The 17,570-nt window shown below is 45.6% G+C and overlaps 1 protein-coding gene across 1 annotated transcript in view; it reads left to right on the forward strand.

Moving 5' to 3' along the window:
• Positions 1–17,570, forward strand: part of CRACR2B (calcium release activated channel regulator 2B) — a 47,622-nt gene that overhangs the window by 2,224 nt on the left and 27,828 nt on the right. The window contains exon 2 of the mRNA XM_009276016.2: positions 16,913–17,165. Within this exon, the coding sequence (XP_009274291.1) occupies positions 16,913–17,165 (253 nt within the window). The remainder of the gene's footprint in view (positions 1–16,912; positions 17,166–17,570) is intronic.

A 17,570-nucleotide genomic window follows, 5' to 3' on the forward strand; every position in this document is an offset into this window, starting at 1 on the left:
CCCCCTCCCAGCTTCTTGTGCACCTCCAGCCTTCTCAGTCGGTAGAGCATGGGAAGCTGAAAAGTCCTTGGCTAGTGTAAGCATTACCTAGCAACAACTAAAACATCGGTGCATTATCAACATTGTTCTCACCCTAAATCCAAAACACAGCACTGTACCAGCTACTAGAAAGGAAATTAACTCTATCCCTGCTGAAACCAGGACAGAAGGCTTGAAAAATGTCGAGTCCAGTTGTTGTAGCTGTGCAGTCAAGGTAACAGTATCTAGCTGTTTATTGCTTCCTATCTCAAGCTCTTCAAAAGAATAACAAGCAGGATATCTGCAGACCCTTGGAGGATTAGGACTGGTAGCTGTGTGGTGTTAAAAATAAAATTGTGGAATGTTTAAATATGTCATTTAGGCTATGGAAAGCAAACCTTTGAGGAAAAATCCAGCTATGTCTGGGCATAGCTAGGTGAGTCCAGCCTCTGGAAAAGGAGGGTTAGAAGCAGACCACAGGCTAGCTGTAAGCCCTTGGCTGGGTGTAGCAGGAGGTTGGTAGAGGTGCAGGTGTGGGGAGGCACATCTAACGCGTAATACAGGAAGTCTTGGTGGCTCTCACTGTTATAGTAGCTGAATACCTCTCCATCTCATTCAGCAAAACATCTCTGAGTAAGAGTAGTGCTTTTATCTGCCTCAGTTTTCCCTCTGTAAAATGAAGAGGATGAAACCCAGCTCATCTCCAGCTGGGAATTTAAGCTGTAGGTGACCTGTAGATCAACATCTGTCATGCTGTCAAAGTCTTCTCTCTGGACAAATGGTCTGACTCCCTGTAAAATAAAATTGACTGGCTTATCTATTGGCAAGGATGAGCGTGGCTGTACTGTGGTACATGTGAGCTGTATGCCTGTGCTAGCAGATGAGGTGAAGGTGAGATGAGATGTGTAAATATTGCTGAGCTTTATTTTCCCCATAACTCTTGCTTGAGGACTAAATGCCCAGTTGTTTGTGGGGTGGGACAGGCAGGCCAGCAGAGCCATCCCGCTCTGGTGTGAATTGCTGCAGGCTGAAGCTCCTGGCCGCTGCCCAGCTCCCCTCCTCGGCAGGTGCAGAGCTGCTGAGCTTTGCCCAACAAGGAAGACGAGCGTCATCGTCGCTTAGATAAGATAAAGCATGACCAAATCCTTGTTACCCTTGGCAGGTGTGGCTAGATGCTGTCTTGGATTTGTGCAGCTCCAAGCCAGGAATTGCAGCTGTTGGGAGGGTTGAAAAGCCTCTTTAAAACATGGAGACTTGATGCTAGAGCCCAAAAGGGAAGTGGGTGCACCCCAAGGGACAGTGAGAGCAAGGGCCTGAGGGGTGTGAGTGAAGGAACAGCCACCCAGTAACCCTGTGGGTGGAAAGACTTCTGCTGTGTGTTCCTGTGCCTGTGTCCTGCTGCGGATTCTGGGGTTGATGTCGCTCCATGAGCAGCTTCATCAGCTCGGTGTCATCTGAGCAGGGCTGTGTGGGAGCCCTGGTGTCTAGCAGGGCTGAGGGTCTCTTCAACAGCAGTGCTGCCAGAGCCTCTCTCTTCACCTGTCAGGTTTTTGAAGTTCAAAGGTGTCTGTTGTCCTGAACTGTGCCCTTCTGTCTGAGATCACGGGAACTAGGAAAAGAATTCAGACTTATTGGAGGGAAAAAGGACACACGCCCCCACAAATGTACATGTTTCTTCCACTGCAAGCTTTGGCCCTGTGCTTGAGAACTGCCTTCCCTCCTCTTTACCCTCTTTGCCTCTTAAAGGAGTTTGCAAGATCTCTGCTCTATCTTTCCTCCCTCCCAGACACATAGCCAGAGGAGTAATCCTCTGCTCCAATACAAATGTATAAACCCCTTTGATTTAATGCATTTCCTATGGCACAAAAAGAGTCTTTTGCTTCCCATGCAAATCTGGTTGCTCAGTCGAAGCTGCTAAATGCAAATGGACCACTTGTAGCTGTTCTCTCTGGGAAGAGTGGTGTGGGCTTTATGTAAAGCATGAAGATAAGACCTCAGGAGCTTGGAGAGCAGAGCAATACGCAGATTTGTGCTGGAGAGAGGTCAGCATAGCTGTAGTTCATTCACAACCTGTTTCTGGACTCGTGAGGTGGGATACTAGGCAGGGGGATATTTCAGGCTGTCAGTATCAAAGAAATGAGCATTTATAGAAATGGATTAACAGTTACGAGTTATGGGTGTGTGGGGGTTGGTCAGTTATTCTCTCCCCTCTCTCCTTACCACCTCCCTGCTGCATCCAAGTACAGAATCAGCGCCAACTGTGATTTGGTGACTCAACCCGTTCTGACGCCTGGGTCCCTTTCCTCTGTTCAGGTTGGGCAAATGATGTTCAGTCTGTAATCATGCTTGAGAGCTCTTGCTATTGCCGTAGGTATGGGGAGCTGTAATGATGCTTAGATTGGCTTAATCCAATTCGACCTGAAAATCCACTTCTCTGAACAATAAATGTTGCACGTGGGGAGTGGCATTCAAGTGTCTTTACTAAACCAAAAACCTTTTTGGCATCGGTGGATGAAGCCTTTTTCTTTTCAACGTGAACCACTAAATACACAGGATGTGCACTATGGTTGAATTAGCATTGCTATGGGAACCGTAACTTTTTGCATTTCTTGACCTTTATCCATGTAACACTAAGGATTCATTAATGTGGCTCCAAAATGCTTTTTTTTTTTATGTGTGTGTTTGATAAGCTTTTTTGTTCTGGTCAGCACTAAGAGAAACTTTATAAAAGGACCCCAGGAGGAGATTAGAGACGGGACAGGCTGCAAGGTGCAGAAGAGCAGTTTGCTCCCTTTTTTGTGCTGTTCTAGCAGCATCCCAATCGAGATCATGGTTCAGCGTTAAGCATCACCTCTGCAGCAACAGTAAACAAAATGGTGAGTAAACTGTCCTGCTCAAAGGCAGGTAACTCACTTGGACTGGGTTTGTTTGGGTTTATTTGCCTCAGCTACACAGCTAGAGCCTGCCCCAAAGGATGCATGGTCCTGGGGCTGAGGCAAAGTTGAGCCTGTGAGGAGTGGAGAGGTGATCGTCCTGGTCTGAGAGGAGCAGAGTTGTCCTCCGGCAGCACAGAGCCCTCCCAGATGGCTCAGAGGAGCTCTCTGGCTCTGTTAAACCTGTATTAAAGACAAGTGTGATGGTTTGTAGTAGTTTTCATGTCCATTTTTTAGTCTGGGGTTTGAAATAACCATCTTAAAATACATGGGGAAGGACCTGCCTTTACCTTTGCCTTCTGCAGGTCCCATCATCACTTGCTGCTGGGAGGATGGGGCTATTTGTAGCTCCTCTGTTTGCAGGTTGATGAGGTATCTGCTGTTCAGATACCAGCTGGAGTCTTTTCAGTGGGAAGTGGTGGAAGAGTGGCTTTTGCTTTCTGTAGAGGCTGGGCTTGCCCGCTTGTGACTTGTATGGCAAAGCTTGTTTGCTGGGCAAATACTATCCTTGAGGGCTGACACAAAGAGGCATTTGGGGTGGGAGTGAGCAAAGGGGACAAAACCATACCAGGTGATGAAGAGCCAGCCTGCCAGGGTCTCAACATGCTCTCTTTTTCTTTTCTTTGTCAGCTTCCAAGAAGTCCTCAGGCCTAACTAGTGGGAGCTGACACAGCTGAGGGCAACTTCATGTTGCCTGGAGGCCTTGGAGCTGCCATTGAGCAACAAATCCCCATCAGCATCTCCAACTGTCAGCAGGCAGGGGTGGCTTTGCTTCCTTTCGGTGGTGCTGTGGGATAGAGGGGTGCTTTGGTCAGTGGCAAGATAGAGGGTGGCATCTCTGGCTGCTTTAGTGAGAAACTCCTGGGGTATGCACCCCACCCCTGAGGTGTGTGTTATGGTGCTTTGGAAGGATGCTCCTTGCAGTGTCATCTTGTGCTTTACCTTTCTTTTTTCCTAAGCTTTCTGCGCTTCTCTTTGTGAAACAGGTTGCCAGCTATGTAAAAGTGGAATTAAACTTGAGGCAGGATTCACAGGGTTAGTTTCCAGCCTGCCCTTGTTGAAATCAGATGTGAGGTAGGCAGCGAGCTACCCACAAGCACAGCTAGAGTTTCTCAGGGAAGGTAAGCTCAGCATGAGACAAGGGATCATCTGCTTTCTTACCACTTCTTCCCCTCTTGCCTAAGGCAGCTCAGAAACAAGCCCTTCTCCTTCACAGCTGTGCACGAGGCAGGATTACAAGGAATTTACCTTGGGAGGTTAATGGCAGGTTTTCTTGTGTTACTTTCTGAACCGATGGCTACTAGCCTATGCTGGAAAGGGGATGAGATGCGTAAGGAGCATTGCAAACCACACCTCCTAGCTTGGACCTGCTCTGATGCTCTATTTACAGTGGTGGTGTTCATTCTCTGCTAGCTTTTTGCTGTGGAATATACTGCCGGTTCCAGGGAAGAGGAGCGATACTGTCCTGCTGCTCAAGGTATTTGGGGACACCTGCAGAGAAAGAAAACAAGGTTCTGTAGTGGGGTGGAGGGGAGGAAAGAAAGTCTCTATCTTCTGGGCAAGGAATTATTTGAGTAGAAGGAAGTCTGAACGAGTTTGCGAGTTGCTGTGTCTCAGCAGAGTTTCTCCCTAGGAACTTTCTGTTCCGACTTCCTGCTTTTGCTTTAAAGCAGCAGAGTAGAAACGGGACAGAGACTTGCTGAGTGCAGTGGCATTGTATATCACTGCAGAAAATGGTTGTTATTCCCCTGAGGGGAAGAGGGATAATTTTTGATTGGTTTTCAAGAGCTGGAGGTGCTTAATTAACAGATGATTAATGCTTCAGTTTGGATCACCCAACATCTTTGCAAATGTTGAACTGAAGAAACTTGCTCTCAGTTCTGATGTGGTTCTGCAGGTTGCTTAACTAATTCTAGTAACTCATTGATTTGGGAAACTGCTGATTTAGAGTAATAGCTGCGATGGTTACATTTTCAAAAATAACGGGGAAAAAGTACATCCTTAGAATATGTGGGATTGTGATGTTTTCTTATGAAATGGATGTCTTGAGCTGGTTAGATTAAAAACTAAGGATTTTCTGCTGCATACTTTGTGAAGACTTAGAATTTTTTCTTGAAAAATATTTGTCAGGAAATTTTCCACTATCTCTCATAAGCATACCTACTTCCCCCCCACCCCCCCTCCCCATTTTCTGTGATCCTACATCAGTGTTGCTGCTGTGGGCTTCTGACTCAGTGACAGCTTTTGTCAGAGGGGAATATTTCCCCCTCCAGTAATTTCACCTTTCCCAGAACAGTTGTACAAGTTGAACAAAAGCACCTCTCAGACAGTATGTGCTTCCAAGTATGCTTCAAACACTGTTCCTTATGTTGATTGCTCCTTGCACTAAGCTGTGCCTGGTATGCAGGGACCATGTGCCTGTTATCCCACTTTGGGGAGGAGCAGTTGAGGGCTTGTGGCTGCTCAAAACATTCTTTGGTTTTCTGTCTTGTAGAAATCTGAGGCTTTTAGTATTTTGTTGTGATTGTCCCCCCTGGATGAGAAAGGGAGAAGATATTTCTGATATTTTGTACAAGATCCTGGAATTCTTGGACATTCAGACTGATCCTCTCTTCTTGAGGGAGTGACGACTCCCTGGATCCGAGGCTTCACCTGTGGTCCCCTGAATGGTCTGACAGCCAAGAGGGGTCTTTACTCAGGGCATGGATTTCATCCTTTTCTAGTGTGCAGCTTACACTGGCTTTTCAGGAAAGGTGTTTTGCATAGCACAGCCAGCACCTCCTTAGCTCACAGGAAGGGGTGAATCTTTACCTTTATACATACTGTTAGGGTGGATCCTTAGCTGAGAGTTAACCAAGTGTCACGCACCTGTGCATATGGCCATTTTCATCTCTGTGAGGCAGAGAATGGGTTAACTGTCTTCTTGGAAATTGGCTTCACCCAGCTGCCTCGGCTCTGTTTGTTGTTCTAATAGCATTTGCAGAAAGGTCAAACTGTCCATGGGTCCCATACATTGCTCCTGGGCAAAACCAATACATCACCAGCCATGGAGAGGCTTCTCCAGGGAGTTGTGGTGCCTAGAAATCCTCTCCATACTCATTCCTACTTGTTAATCTTTGCAAATTGTTTTTGTCCATTAAGTGCATCTTGCAGATTCAGAGTAATGAGGTAAAGCTTCTCCCTCTGGTCCCAGAAAAGGTTATGGGAGCGAGATCACTGTGTCTAGTTCTCAAGAGACTGGAGGTGAATTTCCTGGGATGAGGAAAAGATGGTTGAACTTCATGCATCCCCCCCTGCAGTTGTAGTCCTCTGGATAAGGAGATTTCAAGTGCTGCAGAGAACTTGCTGGCTCAGCTGGGGAAGAAATCACTGTCTATCACATGTATTCAGTAAGCAGTGTGAGTGGGTGCTTTACCAAAAAGAAGTTTCTCCTTTGAAAGGGGATTGGGTGGTCCAATGTTCTGGTCTGATATTTTATCTGTGTGTGTGTGTGTGTGGTGGTGGAGCTATTTGAGGACAACATAAGGCTATGAATTTTTGTTTGAGGTTGATTTCAAGATCAAGGATCTTGATCAACAAAGATAAGGCTCTTGCCCCATTTCTGTGAACTTACACCTGTGGTACTCCAGGTGAGATGGGATTGTCGCAGGATTTTTAGCCTTTGTGCAAAGAGGTCACTGAAGCAGCTGAGGAAACCTTGCAGCTGGCCAGGAGGGGCTTGAGCTCAGGATAGTGGCTGGCTGTTGGGAAATTTAATGAAGAAGTGACAGAACAAGATTGGGAGCCAACTAGAGGCAGCAGTCAACACTCTTCTTGTTCAGCATCCCGAGGTTGTGTGGCAGAGAGATCATCCTGCACAAAGCTAACACGAGTCATTTCCCTCTCTTATAACAGAGGTGAGAACTAGTGAAAGGATGCCTAGAGAAGGTGACTGACTTAAACAGTGACTCTGCTGGACAAGTGTGCATAGGTAACAGCAGCCCAGGAGGGTTCCTGCTGAGGTCAGACAAGGTGCGTGGCTGTCATAGAGAGATTCAGCTTCTTGTTGGAAAGGAAAATCTTTGTTCTGGTATTACATAGACAGCTAGAATCTGAGGACTCAAAGGGAGGTCTGAGTTCAGTTTGGAACCCAAGTTATGGGTCTGACGGCAGTGATAGTTGTGGGAAGAAGCCTGATCTTTGGCTGTTGGAGTACCAAGTCCAGTTCATAGGACGAGTGATAGGACGAGAGGAAATGGCCTCAAGTTGCACCAGGGGAGGTTTAGATTGGATGTAAGGAAAAATTTCTTTACTGAAAGAGTGGTGAAACATTGGAACAGGCTGCCCAGGGAAGTGGTGGAGTCCCCATCCCTGGAGGTATTTAAAAGACGAGTAGATGAGGCACTTAGGGACATGGTTTAGTGGGCATGGTGGTGTTGGGTTGACGGTTGGACTCGATGATCTTAGAGGTCTTTTCCAACCTCAATGATTCTATGATTCTATATACAGAAGTAATGAGATAGAAGTTACAAAATGTTTAATTCAGAAATTAGAACTGCCAATGATTCTTTCTATTCTATGATTCTATGACTGTCCTTGGTGAAAATGCAGCAAATGCTGTGGTCCTTTTGTTGGAAGACTCCGTGTACTTTGAGGGTGCTGATGAGAAAGCAGCCTCTATTCATGCTGAGGAAGGGCCAGGCTCAACCAGCACTGTGTCTCCAACAGCAGCTAATGGCAGATACCCTTGTCTTCCCAGCATAAATGTGTAACGATACTTTCCTAGTACGCTCTTTTGGCTGTTTGTGGCTCAGAAAATTTTCACGAAAACAGATATTTTGTGTAATAGTCATTTATGGACAAACTCAGGGAAGAAAAAAACAGCCACTTCTACAGCCCATGAATGCCTGTGACATCCTCAGCATCCTGTGTCAGCGAGTCCCACGCTTTAATGGTTTGCAGAGAAGTGCTTCCTCCTGTTTGATGTACAACTGCCGCCACCCAGTTTTATCTGAGGCTCCTGGATTCTTTTCTTAGACAGTGAATGGGGACAATTGTTCACTCTCTCTGCCATTCAGGAATTGGTTACACAGGCAACTCCACAAAAACCAAATTTTTGCATTTGAAGCTTTGTGTATCCATTAGAACCTTTTATCCACTTATTCAACAAATGGCTGTTTCTGCATAATATAATTTTGCCCTTGAAGTACTTTAAGGACACTGACGGAGCGTGTCTAGCTCTCCACCAGCATAGGACTGAGGGATGCCTCCTTTGAGCGTGAATTTTCTCTGCAGGACCCCAAGTGTGGTTGCATTCTTGAGGGCAGAGCCTTGTGTACCAGTGGCTCTCCTGCTCTCAGGGTGTGAAAGGAGCCTCCACAGCAGCATTTCTGCTGACGTGTCCTTGCTGAGCTGCAGCAGCCAAGGTGGTGCTCGTTGTGTGTCAAGTGTTCCTGGATGACGTCTTAGCTGTTCAATAACTAGTGGCACAAGTCCAGCAGAAGCGTGCGGACTTCTGGTTGTTGTCTCTGGTGCAACCTGCTCTGCACGCAAGTGCTCCCTTTGCTAAAGGGATTGGTAAGGCAGGAGGAAATTGCCAGTGATGTTCAATTAAACAAGCTGAGGAGCTGCCCTGGATTTATGTAATTTCCTGTAAAGACTCTTTGAAGAGCTTTGAATGCCAGCTTAGATCTGGAGCTTGTCTTCCTTATGGGGTGTTCCTGCCTGCCACACCAGCCCTTGGAGAAGAGGAGTAGAAGAGAGCAGGGATCTCCTTTGCCTGAGCTCCCAGTGTTTAGTGTTCACTTTGACATCAGACACACTGGATCATTTTAGAGGTCTCTTCCAACTCAAACTATTCTATGATTCTATGATTTTTGATTCAAGTGCCAAGTCCTCTGTCTTCTCTCCTCCTTTTCCTATATCTGGGCTGGCAAAGAAAGTTTGTTTGCCTTCTGCCTACCTGCCTTGCCAGTAAGTATCACCAGCAGAGCAGAGCGCTTACACTGCGGTCAACATGCTTCATGTTACACAGGTGTAATCTACCTACTGATTGCTGAACTCAAAGCAGTGTCTACCTTCAACTTCACAACACTGCTAGCAGTGTTCAGCTAACATGAATAAAGGCTGTATTATCTCTTCACAGCTAAAATACCCTGTTTTTCTCAATTATTTTCTTGAGCTGATTGCCTCTGTCCTCTAACAACCGCATATTTGTGGTGGAACATTAACAGCAGTGGCATCGGTGGGAAACCTGATACTGCTCAGAGCCTTTTCTACTTGACTAAGTGAATGATATTTACTTATTTACTTACTGCTGGCTAACCACGTCCTTTGTGGATGTGCAGCATGATCTCCAGCCTATGGAAATACAATGAATTATTCTTCTTGAAGCCAAAGGATACAATATTGCTGTTTTTTCCATTCCATGTAAGATGAATCCTTATGTTGGATTGTAAGAGATGTTGCAATGTTCTGTTCTGTCTCTTTAAAAAAAAAAGTTTCAGGAAACCTGTAAGCCTTTATAAAGTGAACGAATTTGTAAAAAAGAATTGTTTTCAAACTGTCTGTTGCTATTTGTTATGTCTTATTGCAGGTGTGCTCTTTATTTTCTGAAAAATCAGCTATGTGCTAGTTATATTGACAAATCCAAGACCATTAGCTGTTTATGGCAAAAACGTGGTTTGGATTTTGTTTTTAATTGCTGAGAATTAACTCTTGGCCCAAATATTGTTAGAGGAAAAACTGATGCTTTCTCTCTCCACTCCCCAAGCAAAACAACCCAACAAAGCCAAAACCCCGATTAGTAGGAGCGGTTCCAGTGCAAACACGCACCCTCAGTGTTTGGAGTGCCAATGCTGTGACAGTGTGCCGGTGTGAGAGTGCTGCAGAGTGTCGCTGGCTTGCGATGGGCATAGCTGGGGAACGGTGTGTGGGTGTGATGGAGGATTTGTGGCAATTTCTGGGGGAAAGAATATTGTTTTGGTATGTTGTGGATACTGGGTGTGTTGAAGACTTATTACATTGATGGTTCTTGGCATGTGTTAGTGTTTTCTGTTGTGTTGTTGAATCAGGAAGTGTCAGTGACTGCAGTTTTAAGAAGTTTATTTGTTCACCTCTTGAAATAAAAAAAGAACCGTTACCCATCTCGAGTTGCTTGCAGATAGGAGCATAGAGTCTGCATCAAACAAGTTTCTCCATGGCAAGTTTTTCTGGCAAAGATCAAGAAGTTGGTATGATAAGTTATAAAGAAGTGTTCCTCTTCGATGAAGGTTGGTGAGGGAAACGGTGAATTGCAGCAGAGCACCTTTTTTAAGATGCTATTCAGAATGACGGAGCCCCTTGCAGCTGTCTGTTTCTGGGTATACCTCTGTATCGTACTGGCATATCCCATGATGAAGTCATCCATCGATACTGTAGCATGGGTGAGCTCAGGGCTATCAAGCTGGGCTAATCTCCTGCTGAGTAAACAACACAAAGGTTCCTGGATTCGTTCCTGTTTCCTTAAAGGGATACAATCAAGTGCAGGCAATTAAAAGAGAGAGAGAGAGAGAGTGAAGTGTAGCTCTAGATATTACACCTGATTTCAGGCTCTCTGCCTAGGGTGTGTATGGGTTTTCTTAGGTTTTTTAAATGAAAAAAAACCTTGCAAAACAATTGATGTTTTTCTAATTTTTCAGTGTATTTTTTTTCCTGCCATTCCCTTTGGGAAGGGAGAACCCAACAACCACCCAAACAAATTCCAAACAATGGAAACAAATTTCCTAGAGAAGGGAAAAAGCAAAATTAATTTTGAACAAAGTACGCTGAGATATAACTCTTTTCTTTCTGCTCTCCTCCCAGCCTTTTCAGGCACCATGGCAGAGCCTTTAAAACAATTTCCACCAAATGGGTGCTCAGTTCCTTTGAGCAGCTTTTGGAAATTCAGCCTGTGTGGAAGCCAGTTTGACACGGGGGTCAGTGTCATTCCCTGGCAAGATGTCTGCTCTACTTCCACCTGGTCAGATTTGTATGGCTGCATTTTGTCAATGCATTTAGAATATGTGCTTTTTGCATGCAACTAGGATAATAATTGTAAATATGTGTATTTGAGTACTGAATCTCACAGTACTATAAAATCTGGGATGTGTGGATGTGACTGTCCTACAAGGAGCACTTTTTTACTAATTACTGGTTTTCAAAACATTGGGAGAGAAAGGAAAGTAGAACAAACAGAGCAAGCGGCGTATGTTTGATATAAAATGGTATAAGGACCTGTGAAGCTTTTATTGCTCTTTTCTTTTGAAACATACCTGTTACTCAGCTGCTCCTGAGTGATGCTCCCATTCCATGAGCAAGCAACAAATGCTTTGTACTACTGCATCCTGGCATGCTTCTGCTGTGCGTTTGTAATTTGCTGAAGCAACAGGCTTCTGCTGCAGGGATCCCTTACCCCAGCCCTTCATGTCCTTCTCTTTGTGTAATGTCCTCGTGCATGGGATCAAACCTGTCTCGTTCAGTGTATGCGTCTAAAGCATGATCAATGCACACCTAAACACCCAGTGAATTCCTTCCCTTAAAGTTGTAAGACCCTTTTTCTGCACCAGTAGTAGAAAGGAAAGGGTGTGTGTTCTTCTGGTCTGTTTAAATAAATGACTTAAATATTTAGCTTTAGTATGGGGGTGTTTTTGTTGTTTCTAATAATATTGTCTTAGGCAGAGATACAGGAGGATGTCTTTTGGAAAACTTCCTAGTAAGTATCTGAGCACTTTAGTTTGTGGTACACTTTGGACACCTACTATGTGCCTATAATGATTCTTCTTTAATATTCCTTTCTACCACCATGTCACCAAAAATTCAGTGGTACAGGAAAGCAAAAACCTGCTTTCCCTTATAGCTCCACAGGACCTAAACACTGGACTTGCTCTGTAATCCTGGGTAAGCCTCTTAGCCAGTTGTGCTTAGTTTTTCCTCCTTTGTTAACTGTTGATGCATTGCCTTGTATTGGGGCAGGACTGCTAGGAATGCTGTGTATTCAGTGTGTGTGCAATGCCCTGGGGTCATCTGAGGACCAGTTGTGGAAAATTTGGCTGTGCTCTCCACTTTCCTTTCCTCCTTGTAATCAGGCTGTGGGGGGAAAAAAAAAAAACAAAGTTGTCATGTGCACACGGTGGTCATGGTCACATAGATAAGGGCTTGGCTGTTGATAGCATTTTAGCCATGACTTTTCTTTACCTCTTTAACACTTTCCGAGACAATAAATTTGAAACCATGACACTGTAATGCTACCTTGAAAGTAGTATCTCCCCTTTCCAGGAAAAGTACCTTGGGTTTGTTCTTCTGTTTGTGGAACTTGACAGTTTCTTCAAGTTCTGTGTTCAAGTTTTTCATTCTTCAGCTTTGAGGCTTTGAAACTATTTTGATGCTTGAGTTTCACATGTAATTGTCAGTCTCCAGGAACTGAGTCTTAAAATAAAGTGCCAGCTGTCACAAGCATCAGAATCAAATTGGAGGAGTTGACAATCTAAAAGCATAGGCAGGTGACGTGACTTACCCAGGGCCATATGGCAAGCTGATTCAGGATTAAAATTCAGGTCTTGTGATTTCCCCAAAGAATGCCATGCCCATGGGATCCAGCTGACTTTCTGGCACAGCTTTGCACAGGAGAAACTGCAGTTTATGCCTCAGGTGGTCAAAATACGCATGTAAGACTGGTCTGAGTTACTGCTGCGTAGAAATGCAGAAAAGACCTGGTGTTAGCTGTCTTTACTGGCAGTCGAATTGCCCATTCTGTGCTGTGTCTGAGAAGATCTATGTTTGCTTTCCAGGCTCTGGGAAAGTCATCTTGCAGGAGCAGGTGAATTTTTGCTTGCTCGGTCCTAGCACACACCGTGGTGGGACCACAGGTCCTGAAAACTGGCTTTCTCTCAAGCTCTGTATCAGGTTGTTCAGATGTTGGGCACTGCCCAAATCTGGACTGTGCAGTATCAGAGATGACCTTGAGCACAGGCAGCCAAACCCCTGGGGTGTGGGAAGAGGGGGCTGCAGAAGAACATTATACACTGAGGCTGCCCAGGGTGATTGGAGCCAGCTGATGCCCCCATGTCCCTGGCTTCCATCTTGCTGGTAGATCTTCCAGGCCCAGTTTTTGGTCTCTGCCACAGTTCCCAGACGTGAAGGTGGCACATTTGAGCTGAAGCTGGGACTCTGTCTCTTGTGGAGTGGGTGCTAGTCAAACTGTGTACCCAGAAAACTGGAATAGTCCTGTGAAGCTTTGTCAGCACCCACTGATTGCAGCAAGCACCCCGTTTCTATCAGCACGTTCATGTGAACAGTGAATGTTTTCATACGGATTCAAAGGGAGGCTGGACAAGTGTCTTAGGAGACGAGGGAGGAACCATGTGGCTCAGGAATTGCCCCAGACTGACAGCGGCTAGAGGCTGGCAGATCTCTTCAGGGAAGCCACCTCTGTGCTTGCCCTGCTGTTACTCTTCCCTCACCAGCCATTCATGGCCATTGTTGAGGACAAGATGCTGGGCTAGATGAACTCTGCCATGACCCCTTGTGGATGTTCTTGTGATGGAAATCAACAGCCCAACATACAGAAATTGTCCTGACTCCAGGCTAGGTGTGGAAATTAATTCTTAACTGGTGCTGACTCAATGACTACCTTGTCCTGGCAGAAAAGACCTGGAAAAATTAATCCTATCAGGAAGTTTTGGTAATGACCCCTGGCTCTGTCACTGGAGGTGGCTTGGCTACATCTCACTGGGGGAGCCTGGCAGGTTTGCGTGACCAAAAGCATTAGATGCCCATACCTATCTTCTCTGTCTTCTCCACTTGTGTCAGGCAAACATGGTTCTTCCCAAGCTTATCTTTCTGCACCCAAGCCAGCTCTGCTGGCCTCACTTTTGGGTACCAGTTCCCAGTTTTAGCACTGCAGTGACCTCAGCCTCTTTCAAAGTTGTCCTTCAGTGATGTTCTGCATCTTGCTGATGAAGCTGCTTCCCCAGTAGTTTGCAGTGACGATCTGTAACTGGGGAAGGTATGACAGCACTTGTTAAACTGAGATCTGCTTTGTGCCTCATCCGCGTTTATACCATGCAATGCCCTTACAAACAGGGATGGAGACAAAGAGCTTCTCGGTCAAAGGCCTCTGAGAGAGAAGTCCATCAGAGCTGCAGTGTATTTTGCTTACTGGGGCTCTCTCTTGCCACTTTGTTCCTCCACAAGTGCTGTCTCGCCATTGACAGAGCCACATCTGGCTTGAAGCCACTTGAAGCAGCTTGAACAAGAGACTCTGCACTCTGAACATTGAATTAATGGGCTTGGTCTTTTACATGTGAGTGAAATCCTTTCAGACTCTTGTCCATGTTAGGCTCCCAGCTCTCCTAATTAAGAAGCTTTTATCTCAGTTTGGGAGCTACAGTACAGCTGGGCTTTTGATAAAATGAGGTGATGCTAGAGGTAGTGATGTAACGGGTCCGATTTCAGCTTGCAAATATGTCTCCAAGAGAGAACAGAACATCCTCCTCGTATAACCTTGTTTGCTGCAGCAGAGCTGGGGAGACATCGTCTGCGTGGGCTGCTCTGGCTTTTGAAATAGAAATGATGAAGCTGCTAACAAGAAAGTAAGATGATCTTTACTTCTGGGGGACCTCAGTGTCTCTTAGGCAGCTAGAGGGATGTTTCAGAAAACATATTTCTTATTTGCACTTATTCTGGCTGTTTTCTGCAATCCTGTTGTGGCTTTTGCTTTGAACTCTCATTTCGTTTCCTCCCCTGCTGCCGCCTGCACTCACTGTCTGGTACTGGGTGCTGCTTGTGCTGAGACTGTGCCTTTGCGGAAGGAAAGGGTCTGGCAAAAAGCTTCAGCAAGGTGGCCTGTAGCAGCCAATAATTATAATTCATCAGTGTGGCTATGTGATTCCTCGCTGTAATCGCCTGTATAAGATATTTGGGTCTTTTTTTTTTTTCTTTCAAGGCCAGCTTTGCAACTTTTACTTGAATGTGAAAAGTAAGCTGGGGTTCTTTCCGACCTCTTTACTACTAACACATGCAGACTTGCCATCGGAAGCAAGCTGACTGTCTACCTAATGGATAGAATCAAGCTTTAGTCTCCAAATTTTGCTGTGTTGGCTCCATAACACAAAAAAACGCTTGGTAGGAGGGTTTGTTTGAAAAAGAGCAAGAGCGAAAGATGCTCCCTGCTTTCTCACTTTTCATGCTTTCTTCCCTCCTTTCCTCTGCAGTATTCCCCAAAGCTTGTGGCCAGCTCTGCGTCCATTGCTTGCCAGGGATGTCTACTTGACTAGAAACATATAATAGTACCCATTTATAGGTAGTTTTCTGCAGAGTTTCAAATAAGTATCTTCTCAAGTGACGCTAAACAGAGGTGCCCTGAAAAAACATTGATTTGAAAGAGGGAGTGAAGCGTTCTGCTTGTTCTTTGAAGCAGAACCACCCTCTGGCTCATGAACCAGCAGTAATAAACGGAGTCAAATAGCATAGTGCATAATTGCCTTCTCCTTTTGTGTCAGCTTCATATAGTTCTCGCATGTGACATTCTTCCTGGCCATCATGCTCTTTATCCTCCCATTGTACTAAGAGTGCAAACAGAATTAACTTGTTTGTTATCACGGCATCTGTATGTGGCTTTTAATTTCTTGGAGATTAAAAAAACCCAAACAACTCTCAAGCCCTCTTTGTCTAGTACTGTTTAAATCTGCTCTCAGCCTGCTTGCACAGCTCACTTCTGCCCTACAATGCAGAACACAAATCTGTAGAAGAAGTCTAAAGCAATCAGTGCAACAAGGCTTAAAAAATGTGGTGGTGTTGCTGAAGAAAATTTGGAGAGTGTTATGTGTCATCACTAAGTCGGAAGGTGGGTCTGGGGTAAGGGATGTGTTGTATGCATCTTTACAATCACAGTGCTGTGCTTAAAGGGGTGCTCTCATTCCTAGCCTTTTTGTTTTAGGTACTTGTAAGCAATGGGAATTATTTTCTTTGGCCTAGGAAATGTCTCCATAGTCGTGTGGTTTCCTTCCTATAAAGGTGAACATTTCAGATTAAAATTCTGTTTGGCAGCTTACGAGCTCTCAAAACAGAGCTGGGAGGCAAGGGGGGCAGGAGTGCCCAGCTTATTAAATTTTTCCCAATGTAGGAATTGTCTGACCTTTCTCTGTGCTGTAATAACATGAAAAGAGATGGAGTTACTATTTGGGAAACGTTAGCAAGAAAATGTCAGAGGTGGAAGGCCAGCCAGGGGACCTGGGCGGCAGAGGGCTGGTAGAGACATTCCTTCTTCTTTTTCCTCCATCACTTGCACAGATCTTCCTCCTCTCTGCCTTCGTCCTGCTCTGGGTTCTTGTGGTTTTGATGCAGGTTTGGTGTTCAAAGGTGGTGCAGAAAAGCAACAGGAGGAGGAAAAGCACGTGTTATTACCAGAGGAACCAAGACCAGAGAGAAGCATCCTGGTCAGGGCATCCAGGGAGCTGTGCGAGAGCTGGGAGCTGGCCCTGCTCGTGGTGTTCGAGCCCCCTGTCTCAGCTAATGTGGGACTATCACCGTTCTCCCATGCAGATTTATCTCCATGCTTTAATATTCCTTTCCTATCCTCTCGTCTTCTCTGAAACCTTCCCTTGGCATCTGGCTTTCACCAGCAGAGAACTCTGACTGCCCTGTAGGTCTGAGCCGGAGGAGGAGAGATGGTGAAAGAGCATCATTGCTTGGTGCGGGGTCTGGAGCCCATCACAGTGTGGAGGGTTACGGCTGTGTGGTAGGCTTGGTTACACCCATGTTGTGTATGGTGTGTACCTGTGTATGGTGTGTACCTCTGACACAAACTCTCTGCACACTGCCTGTCTTCCCCCCCCTCCCCTTGGTAACAGATACAGATGCTGAATATTGTTCTTTCAAACCAACAAGGCGCATAACTAGATGACGTGTGGGGTGGAAGTGTAGGGTCACGTTTGACTGGGATTTCTCTGTTTCCTGCCCCGCAGCTCTTCCGTTTGCCCCTACCCTGGGGGAAAAGACTTTGAGAAGATGGAGAACCAGAGGGGAGCGCTCTTGGGATATGTCCGCTGGGAAGAAGAGGAAGGGGATGAGGAGGATGGGGTGGCTCCTGGTGCTTCTCCCTCCAGCCAAATGAGCGAATTGGAAGATGTGCAGGTGGAGATGCTCAAGAAGGCAAGGGAGCTCTTCCAGCTGTGTGACAAGGATGAAAAGGGTTTTATCACAAAGGTGGACATGCAGGTGAGGGGAAAAAATCCCTCCCCTTTCCTGGGAGGAGCTGTAAAGTCATGGGTGGCAGAAGAGGGGAGAATGTGGCATGTCTTTTACTTTTGGCAAGCATGGGTGTGCATGTGGGCTCTGTCTCATTCAGATTTCTGGGAGCCAAACTCTGCCACAGCCAGCTGCTAGGAACCAAAAATCCCAGGAGGGCCTTAGACCTCCAGGGAATTCCTGGGACAAGTGGGACTGCAATTCCAAATTTTTAAGGAATGCATAAAATCAAAAAAATTTGCAGCAGTTCCTACAAACATAAGCATGCAGTCGATGGGAAATTTGGGGGGAAAATTTTTTTTGTTTAATTTAAAAAAAACAAAACAACAACACCCCCCCCCCAAAACAAAATCAAAAACGAAAAAAATCCCCCAC

The sequence above is a fragment of the Aptenodytes forsteri genome, unplaced genomic scaffold (genome assembly GCF_000699145.1).
Source record: "Aptenodytes forsteri isolate BGI_AS27 unplaced genomic scaffold, ASM69914v1 Scaffold17, whole genome shotgun sequence".
NCBI lineage: Eukaryota > Metazoa > Chordata > Aves > Sphenisciformes > Spheniscidae > Aptenodytes > Aptenodytes forsteri.